This window comes from Nanorana parkeri, unplaced genomic scaffold, assembly GCF_000935625.1.
Source record: "Nanorana parkeri isolate BGI_ZX_2015 unplaced genomic scaffold, ASM93562v1 scaffold1115, whole genome shotgun sequence".
NCBI classification, from domain to species: Eukaryota; Metazoa; Chordata; class Amphibia; order Anura; family Dicroglossidae; genus Nanorana; species Nanorana parkeri.
The window spans coordinates 133,829-144,781 of NW_017307383.1; the positions used below are offsets into that span (position 1 = coordinate 133,829).

The following is a 10,953-nucleotide window of genomic DNA, read 5'->3' on the forward strand; positions in this document are numbered from 1 at the left end:
GGGGGGGGGGGGAATTATCAGAGCAATTGCGACCATTTTAGCCTCTTACACCATTTTTTTTAATGTGCAAATCTGTCTATTAACATGTGCCCCTGTTTTGACCAGAGCTTGCACTACTTTTTCAATTGCATATTTTTTGCACTTGTGCTCATCTGCACTTGTTCTGGGCTGTCTGAAACTGGAGCATCACCTAACAAAACAATCACAACTTAAGAAGTCCCCATGACCACTTCTTCAAGGAGTGACAGTTAAGCTTTTGCCTGAAGTTAAAACTCTTCTTTCTTGGAGTCTGTTAAACCTCATTTATGAACAACATTACACTTGCATCATAAATCTGGCGCAAAGTGCATCAAATATATTCCGTGCAAGTTCAAACACTCACAATTGCTATGATAAATTCCCCCCAAAGTGTTCTGCGATTAGAAAAGGGCTATAAGGACATCACAATCTACCCTTGTCCAATCACAGGAAATGAAAAGAATACAGGGTATTATATGAATGGGGAATATGCAGAGCATCTCAGTGTAACCACTGTGTTTCAGCCCTGATTGTCTTTTTTACAGCCAGAACTTCATATCACAGTCAGAGGATGCATGTACTAAATTTTTTTTAAATCTTTAAATGAAGCAGCAGCCACCCCTTAGCCACATATCAATAAATGTACCTTATTGGTACCTAGTCAATGCCCCAATGAAGTGTTTGTTTGTCCAAACTTCAGCTTTAACTAGCTTTACCCTTGACTCGCTAAAAGAAAAATAACTCAATTTGATTTTGTTTTTTATTGTGTTTTGCTAAAGTAAATTGAGTACTCAAGTGCTATTCATCTGCTGTCATCACTGATATCAGTGCTCAGTCAGTTTCTAGCATAGCATTTGCTTGTTGCAAATATTCCGAAGGGACTAAGCTCACATTTTCTCTTCATGACAGCTCTCAAAACACTGATCTTTTATGGTTTGTCATAGAACATACTTTGACAGATGCAAAACTCAGATTTGTGACAGACATAAATATTGCATTGTAGGTTACAAAGGGGAAAGAAGCAACAAGTGGAAAATGGAAGTGGAGCTGAAGATAATGTAGACAGTTCCCACTGCAGTAATGCTTCTGTACACAGCAATCAAGAAGCCGGACCCAGCAACAAGAGGACAAAAACATCTGACGATTCTGGCTTGGAGCTGGATGCAAACACTGAGACTGTAACAATTGATCCTGTGTTGGATGGATCCAATGAGATAGAGTTGGTCTTTAGACCTCACCCAACGCTAATGGAGAAAGATGATAATGCTCAGATACGGTAAAAAAAAACATTTCCTGTAATTTGTGGCTTTATTGATATAACTGTATAATTTTAAGCTTCTTGCCAGCCTGCTTTTGATAGTCATTGTCCGACCAAACATTTTCACATCTGCTTTGGAAAAAACGTCGCTTAAAACCCCCCAACTTTTGTCAGAAGTAGGGGGTGCCAACAGGGCCACACACTGCTAAAATTTCTATTACAGTGAGCAGGACTCGGCCAAAATTTGACAAATGTTTGGCCAGCTTTATCATTTTTAACTGATTTCAAGTGCAAATGCTGATTGCTGCCCTTCCACTCTGTTGTTCTTTGGTGGCATAGATAAGTAACGCCCAGTTAGTAGAGAAAGAGTGGGGTGAATCTTACCAGATCAGTTAGAGTGCACTGGACAGCAGGGGTGTGAAAAGTTTTAGTAAAACTACTTGTCCAAGGACTAAAGTAGGGGCCCAAGCTACTTGTCCCTCATGACAATCTACTTCTTGTGATACAAAAAAATCATTTTACCTAAAGCCATATTTAACCGTGCTAAGAAGCACATCTTATTTGTCAGCTCAGTCAGGTGACTGCTCTGACCAACAAGTGCTCACAATTTTGCAAGCGCCATTTAAAATCCATAGCGCCGGGCTGCACTGGATGGCAGTACGGGGTACAGATAGTACACCCATCCCGGCCGAGGGGAGGACTGTTATTATTTTTTCCTTTTTTAAAAAAACTTTTTTTTCTTCCACTTAACTTTATTGCTTTTACACAGGACCTAACAAGCCCATGTGTGATAGCATTTGGAAGTGACAGGTTCTCTTTATGGAACCTGCCCTCCAACACAGGAAATCAAGCACAGCATTGTGCTCGATCTCCTGTGCAGCTAGACAGGAAGTCTGTGAGAACAGCGTTCCTTTCTCACTGTTCACACAGAGCAGATCAGAAAGTGGCTCTCCGGTCTGCTCTCCGCACTCTATTCTGAAGTAACCCTACAAGAGCGTGGACCCCAAAAACCACAGTGAGGGGTGGGGGGGTAGGTTACGTACAAGCAGGCTGCTTACAAGTGATATGGGCCGTTGTACACTTGTGCAAAATGGCTCCCCTGCTCTACATTTAGCCCTGCTTGCCTGCAGCAGGGCTAAATGTAGAATAAAAAACACCTGCCCAGCAACCGGGACATGCAGTCTTGTGATAGGCATTGCGCACTCCTAGGACAGAGTGGCCTAGCACTGGTGCTTTTTGGACTGCTTAGTCATCTTTAAAGCTGAACTCCACATACACCGCTAAATACACAGATTAAATGCATATAAGGGAGCTGTTTTATGTGACAAAGGATTTGTATTTCTATCTAGTCCAGTCCTGAGAATTAAAGCCACAGTCTTTTCTTTTTTTCTTTTTTTTTTCTGCAATCTGTATCTCAGGAAGTTTTCCCTTAACTTTCTGTCATGTAGACTCACTAGGAAAAGAATGGTATATCTTTTCAATGTGAGGGGTATTCCCTGTTAGACATTTGTCAGGGGAATAAGTGTCCCCATTTGAAGATCTCCCCTCCTTTCCTGTTCTGGTGGCAGTTCAAAATGTTGAATTTGCCTTCAGCGTCATTCCCGGTGACATTAGTGATCAGGACAATTAGAGCAAATCTCCCTAATGGACACACACACACACACCTGACAAAGGTCCTAACCCCTCACTACTCCCTACTCTATTAAAATCTAAAAACGTTTTACATGTATTCATACATTAAGAATGTCTTAATTAATACAGAGCTGTATTGTTTATGTATTTCATATCTGCCTAAAAATCAGCTTTAAACACACCGTGCAACTGCTATATAGGGTACAACTGTGAAAAAGGAGGCTATTGATACTATCTGACTGAATATTTCTTTATGTGATGTCAATGGGGCTCTCAGTGCATACAGAACAGAATTGTACTCACAATTCTGCTCTAATTGGCCGGGTTTCTAATATATTTACATTAATAACACCATCACAGGAAGGCGTGTGATTCTTCCTTAGCTTTGAATCATCTTGTTTTGAGACCAGTCTTAGAATTGTTAACAACTGTCAGGTAATATATACTGTATGTGTGTATACAGTATTATTATACAGGATTTATATAGCGCCTACAGTTTGCAAAGCTCTTTACAATATAAGGAAGACATTACAATACAATTCAAGACAAGATGGTAAGGAGGGCTCTGCCCCTGAGGGCTTACAATCTAAAAGAGAGGGGGAAGTGATACATGAGGAGGTAGCTGTGTGGGGATGAATTGTTTGAGAATGTGATAGTTCAGTGGTTAGGTTGAGGTGGTATAGGCTTCCCTGAAGAGATGAGTCTTAAGTATACACCAAATTAAAATGTATAAACACATAGACATCACTTTCCTATGGTCTTATCTTGAAGGTACATAAAGACTTCTGGAAATGCTACAGTTGATCACTTATCTAAGTACCTTGCTGTGAGATTGGCTCTTGAAGAATTTCGGAGTAAAGGAGAGACCAACCAGATGAATCTGAATGCTGCCAGTGAAAAGCAGTATACTATATACATTGCTACAGCCAATGGACAATTTACAGTGAGTATTTTGTCTTCTGTGTTTACCTTCATGGATAGTGTTCAGTGGTATTCAAAGTAGTGCTACCGTCCACCATGATTATTAGAGCTGAGCAGGCAGACCTCAGAACACAAATCCAACCTTAATTAATAAAAGGTTAATGCAAACCGAAAAACCCCTGGCATGTAAATCCAGATCCCATTAATTCTCCAAAAATGGATATTCTCAACAATTTAGCCTTTTTCACCAAAACATTAGTGGCATTTCTGCTTCATAATAGATTTCTGCTTGCTCCCGATGCTGCTTTTGTCAAACTGAGTTATAATCAGACAGAAATAATATGCAGGCAACAGCTTCTTTGGAGGGTGACGTTCTTAACCTGCTGCTCATTTCAATAATAGGCACATTTAGGTGGTTGGCAAGTGGTGCTCTGTCGTATGATAGTTCTATCATTATTTTTGAGCCACAGCTGGCTATAAAATGTATGGTTACACGATGTTCTTCTGCAATTGGCACCTGTATGATCCCAGGTTTAATGTGATAAATAAACATAACACTAATTGTAACTAAAATGTTAAAGCTGTCGCTGATTGAGGATTCTCACTAAGGCCTCATTCACACGAGAAAAGGCCGGCATGTACAGCTCCGTGCTGCGTGCACGGCCGTATCGAGCAGCTCCCGGGAAGGACAGGTGCTGTGTGTGATTAGTAGAAAGAAGAGAGGGGTTTACGTAAACCTCTTGCTTTGCCCTCTTCTGCTCTGCATCCACACACCTCTCCATTGACCACCGCTACACCTGTGCTTTCCTCCACTACACTATTCTTGCACTTGTCCATTGAAAGCTTCCAATGTATTGGCACACCAAGGACCCCCAAACACCTGTACTATATACACTGACCCTAAATTTGCTAAAGGAGCACAGCATGTTCACTTGATAATATACTTGGCAAGTAATACCTAATCATGTACAAAGACATTTTTTTTAAAAAGTACTGTATTTCTCTTTCATTTACTGACAAACATAGCTTTCTCTCTTCTTCACTGTTGGATTATACTGCCACCTACAGGCGCGGGCCACTAGGTACAAAAAAGTTCAGCTTAGGGGTGGTCCTTGCTGGTGCCAACCCCCTCACTTTTTTACATTAGGTCAAAACCTGAGCTTTTCAAGAAGTGAGGACCTATTATTCTCTGCTGGGATTAAGTTCCCTGTTTTTGATATTTTTTTAATTGTCAAAAATAATTTTTGCGTCAGTTATTAGGGTAGAAAAAAGACTCATGTCTACTAAATTCTGCTTCCCACAACTCCTGCTTGTTTTGGTGCAAATCATTAAGCTGATATCCTGTTCCCTTTTTACAGTCCTTAGAATAAAATACTAGCTGGGTTATTCACAGAAGGGTGAAGAGTTAGGAGAAGGCAGGAGAAGTGAACAATATTGGACAACATAGCTGATTTGGAAACATTCTCCAAAGCAGCTCCCTTTCCGGTTCAGCTATTTTGTCCTAGATTGTTCACTTCTCCTCCCTTCTCCAAACTCTTCACCCTTTTGTGAATTACCCTGTAGATCTTTATACTAGCCTTGTTTATATTTCAACATGTGAATTAAGCACTATTGTAATAAAAGCCACCTCTAAGATCCCCCCCATTAAAAGAAGACAACCCCAAACCAAAAACTACATACACAGCTTTTCTAACCTTTCATTTAAAGTGGACCTTTTACACTCAAAATCAAATTCTATCAATGCATCCCTCTATGTATGATGATTTATAATAACATAGACATGTCAGGTGTAAAATGCTGAGATTCTGAAATACTTACACTTGCAGAGCTTTCACTTCCTGCTTTGAAAGGGCAAAATGACTTCGGTTTGCCAAAGCAATGCATCCTGGGATTGCCTTGTCATCAGCAGGGCATTGCTGGGAAATCTCATCTCAGGGAAAGGCATTTTCCTCCCCTGAGATGATGTGTATGGTCACATGCCCTAGTCACATGTGCCAGTTTTCAGGAAGTAAAAGGAGATCCAGTAACCTGGCCTTAGTAAACATGGCCACTGTCAGAAGATTGCGAAGAAAAATAGAAATAAGGTCTGCAAAGAATACAGAGCCGGCAATTATCTAGAAGCATGTGTTTGTAGATTGTCATTACTAAACATTTCTAAAGGAGTGTTTGATCTGGGTAAAGGTCCGCTTTAAGAAGTCCAAAGTTCCATTTCTTTTACTAATGTAACTACTATTTAAGCCCTTTTTTAAAACTCCAGTATATTTATTTATACACCTGTCCCTCCTAGGATCGGGTCTCTGCACACCTATGTGAAATGAGCCTTTAAAGGGGAACTCCAGGCAAACGGCAAAACATATATTTGAAATACATATACGCTATTTTAAACTGAAAAGAGATTTGATGTCTCTTAAAGGAGAATTTATGAGACAAGTGATTTTCATTCAGCCTCATAATCTGGGCCGACCTGTGAGAATGAAACTGTCACAGGTCGGCTCAGTAGATCGGGAAGTGAGCGAACACATACCGTCGCTCGCTCACTTCTCGATCTATCCTTGCAGAGAGCCGTGACTGTCACTCACTGTTCCCTGCAGGGATTTCCCTTCCCTGTCCAATCCTCCAGCGCTGACTGGCGGAACGGACGGGGAGGGGGCAGGTACAGCTGGCTCTGCCTCTAGATAGGCAGAGCCAGCTGTCACTCACGCAGCTGGGTGGATCCAGACAGCATTATCGAAATCCGTTCTGGCTGCAGCGTCTCAGTATACCGTGAGCTGTGACTCGCGGTATACTGAGCTTTGGGTAACGGGAGGACGCTAGTTTTTGTCCTCCCGTTACCCTTAGGAGAACTATGTGGAAAAGCCCTGACCCCATAGTTCTCCTTTTAACTGCAAAAATAAATCTGCCAAACATGCAGGCATCAGAGAAACTCCTGTTTAATCACATGAACAAAGAAAAACATGTATACATTATTGTAATAATAATTATCTATAAAATAAGTATTAAAATGCTGAGTGTACTATCAATAGGACCAGTTTATATATATATGTAATAGTCTACATTAACATATAATTGCCACTAGATGGCAGCAGATATCCACTCAAAGATCCAGAAAGAACTGAATAATCTTTGTGAACCTTAGACTGGTGACAGGGTTATTCACAGAAGGGTGAAGAGTTAGGAGAAGGCAGGAGAAGTGAACAATCTAGGACAACATAGCTGATTAGAAAAACTCTCCAATTCAGCACACTTTCCGGTTCAGCTATGTTGTCCTAGATTATTCACTTCCCCTGCCTTCTCCAAACTCTTCACCCTTTTGTGAATAGCCCTGTAGGTATTTAATACCATCCAGTGGCAATTACATGTTTGTTTGTTAGTAGCATCATATTAATATGTTCTATTGTATTTACTATAAATGTTATGAATTAGTTAATTATGATTGTGTGGAATGTTTTATTTAAATTGGCAAATACAAATGGAATGATCACCTCCTGCATTGCGATTGTTTCCTTATTTGCTTTTGAATGACCTAATATCGTGTTTTGATGGTACGATGTGTGAGCATCTTAAAATTGCTAAATAAACAAAAATGAAAATGACTTTAATAACAAATGGAAATAACATGAAATGTTTTCACTTCAGGTTTTAAATGGCTCATTTTCCCTGGAACTGGTCAGTGAAAAGTACTGGAAGGTAAATAAACCCATGGAACTCTACTACGCACCCACTAAGGAGCACAAATAATTTGGGAACTCTCATTTTAAAAGGAGTTTTTTCTTATCCTAAAGACAAACTTACATGTACACTTCTTGACCAAGTGGCATCTCTAATCTTTCCTGAAGGATATCTGAATTTATTCACCGAAACATGCTGATGGTGTTTTTGAAGACAAGCCTTTACAGCTTTTTGTAACTAAGGGACCCGTGTAATCCTGGAAGATGAGGACTGTGGTTTTATGTATTATGGATATTCTTATTTATTTAATATTTTGTCTTAATTGGTGGCTATGGATTTGTATGAACACAGATGTAGCATCAAAACAAGTTGAAGATAATTGGTATGTACTAAAGCTAGTGGTATCATATAGGTGTTAAGGTACTCATAGATATTAGGTGCTCTTTGTCCAGTTGTCTACAAAATATGACCTTTCAGACATGAGTACTACTGGCTACGATGTACACTTTTCTTTTACTCAATAGCCCATTTTCCTCATTTTGATGCAGTTATCAGTACAGTTCCGTGGCTCAATACATTAAAGGTTGCAGTATACAAACATGCAAGTATATTGTCAAGAAGCACTTAACCCCTTCAGGTGCTGTGTCCCACCTTACCCTATTCTCCACTGCTGGTGCTCAATCCTGTGCTGTATTTGCTTAGCTCTATCCCCCCACCTTTGCCGCTAAATCATCCGATAACCATACCTGCTCCTGTATTTACTTGATACAGTATGGGGTGCGGATTCTGCTTCACTGCACTGTTGGCCAGTTTTCATGGGAACACAAGGTATCTTGGGGAACGAGAGGTAAAGTGAGTATTTTGCATTATACAGGTTCTACCTGAACAAAGATATTTACGCTTTACTTTTGAGAGAAACTTTTACATATGTATTTGGCGGGGGAGAAAGAAGATCTGTTAAAGCATATCACCCGACAGGACGGGATTACTGAAACCTCCCCCTCTCCTCTTTTCCCTAACAGAAATGAACAGGGCTTTGTAGTTCTTAGAGCAATGTAACTGATAAGATTGCAGCACAGGTATTGCCTGCTTACAAGATCTCTTAGAAAATCAACAGGTATTCTTTTCACTGATCAAACAGAAAAAATGCTTTCAACAGTATATTTAAAGCAAAAAGCCAGGCAGATAAAATCTTAACCCTTGCAGTGGGGCTACCCCTGCATTGCAAGGGTCAAGTGCTCATTTTCCCTGGGGAGCTAAAATACAGGGATACCCCAACCACCATCCTGGCTGGCTCCTAGACTGGTCCCTTCAGCCTAACTCCTACACTCCAGCAATAGAATTTTTCCAGGAGTTCTCATGTCCTATACACCGTATAGGATGTGATAAATCACGGTACCTTAGACTGCAGGACAGAGGGAGAGCAAGGCTCCAGGTACTGGTCTAGGAGCCAGCCAGGATCGTGGTTGGGGTGAATAAGCCCCACTATAAGGGTTAAGATGATATTTGCCTAACAGAACAAAAGGAAGAAAATAAGAGAAGTTCATTGTTAGGGTTCACATACCCTTTAAAGCAGAACTCCAGCCAACCTTTTGATTAAAATGTGCTGTCAAAGTGTTGTGTGACTGTATATGGGAAGAGGGAGGTGTTTGAATAACACTGAGAGACGCAGTGGGCCAGAACTATAGCGAGAGCTGTACTATCCAGGCATTACTGAAACTAAATATTAAAGAAGGGGCAGTAATCCTGCAGGCATTATACACCTTGTGAGAGTTAACTCTTTGTTTTACACAGCTCATTGTACTTATAAATGTGTGCCTGGAGTTCGGCTTTGAAGAAGAACTCCAGGAAAACATTTTTTATGAACTCTTGTAGCGGGGCTACCCCTGCACTGCAAGGGTTAACTGCTCATTTTTGTTATACTCACCCGATGCTCTAAGCCGGCTTGATCTTCGGCTGATCCCTAGAGCTTCTCTCCCTCTCCTCTGCAGCAGTCTAAGGTCCCGTAAATCATCACGTCTATACACCGTGTATAGACACTAGGACGCTGAGGAGCATTCCAATGCTGCAGCGAAGGATGAAGAGAGGCTGGATCGAGTTATGCGACATCTGGCCGACTCAGAACTTCCGGTTAGTATCACTTTGTTTTTTGACAGACAAAAATAAGTACTTAACCCTTGCGGAGGGGGGGGGGGGGGGGGGGAGGGGCAGCCCCACTACAGTTTCTTTAACGGTTTCAGCTGAAATATTTATTTAAGCACAGTACACATACAGAGTGGGATGTACTAAAGTTATTATTCCGTTGTTTTTTTCTAAAGCAGTTGGAATGTCTCTTCTTGCTTTACTTACTTTCCTATATTGTAGCCATGGAACAATGAAGTATTGTTCAGAAAGAGACTTGTATTGCCTCTTGATCATGGCCAACGGGGAACACACTGCTAAAAACAACAAAATAAAGAACATTGACATTGACAGTGCCACGTGTAGTCATAGTCTTGAAGTTCCCTTAGGCATGTCAATGTTTGTCTCTATATCATCGATTTGGCTTTGCCCAAATATACTTGTTTGTAACAAGTCTATTCTAGTCAGTATACAGGAACATTTACATTATATGAGGCAGTTACATTGTAAATAAAGTATTTTTCCTTTACTAAATAAATAAGGACTCTGGACTAAGTAAAAAAGCATGAAAATGTTTTATCCGTGTTTCCTCAAATAACGCTTCTGCTTACCTTGTAATCGTCCAGTACCCAGCACCCGTAAATACTTTCTGGGGAATTTATCGAAATGGGAGGAGACAAAATCTGGAGCAGTTGCTCAGGGCGACCAATCAGCTCCTCTCCAGTTTGTTCAGTTAAGATTTGAAAATGAAAGAGAAGCTGATTGGTTGCCATGTACAACTGCTGCAGATTTTGCCTGCTCCAGTTTTGATAAATCACCCTCTTTGTATTTAGAAAAGATGTGCAAAGCCATTCAAACTGCAGAGCTGTATGTACATTTGTTTTGTGCAAATAGGGCAAAAATGAAAGTTGTTAGTATGTTGTTTTTTTTCTAGGTTGATGTTATTAATCAGGAAAATACTGTATTATGGCCACTAGATGGAGCTGAGGATCATACATATTTATTGCCCGTTATCCTCAGCTCTGTCTAGTGACCATAATGCATTCTTTTTCTGATATTCCATTTGACCTGGAAAGAATATACCTATAACATTTTGTTTTTGGCTCCATTGCCACATAATGAATGCACATGCAGTTTTGTAGGAGGAATGGCTGTAGAAGATTTTGACATATACACCCCTATGTGTCTATCAGAAACACACATTTACAGGGCTTGAAAAATGTAAGGGTGTCTCACCAGTCAAAAATGTCACCAGTCAGCATGACGAGACTATAGCCTTGCAATTTATGTTAACATTTTTTGGGGACAGATAGAGCTTTCTTTTGGTGGTATAT

The 10,953-nt window shown here is 40.4% G+C and overlaps 1 protein-coding gene across 1 annotated transcript in view; it reads left to right on the top strand.

Moving 5' to 3' along the window:
• The window catches only part of LOC108796435 (E3 ubiquitin-protein ligase RING2-like), an 11,999-nt gene extending 4,033 nt beyond the window's left edge, over positions 1-7,966 (top strand). The window contains exons 2-4 of the mRNA XM_018567915.1: positions 1,022-1,294; positions 3,680-3,851; positions 7,466-7,966. Coding sequence (XP_018423417.1) covers positions 1,022-1,294; positions 3,680-3,851; positions 7,466-7,567 — 547 coding nt within the window. The 3' untranslated portion in view covers positions 7,568-7,966. The remainder of the gene's footprint in view (positions 1-1,021; positions 1,295-3,679; positions 3,852-7,465) is intronic.
• Positions 7,967-10,953: the final 2,987 nt, after the last annotated feature.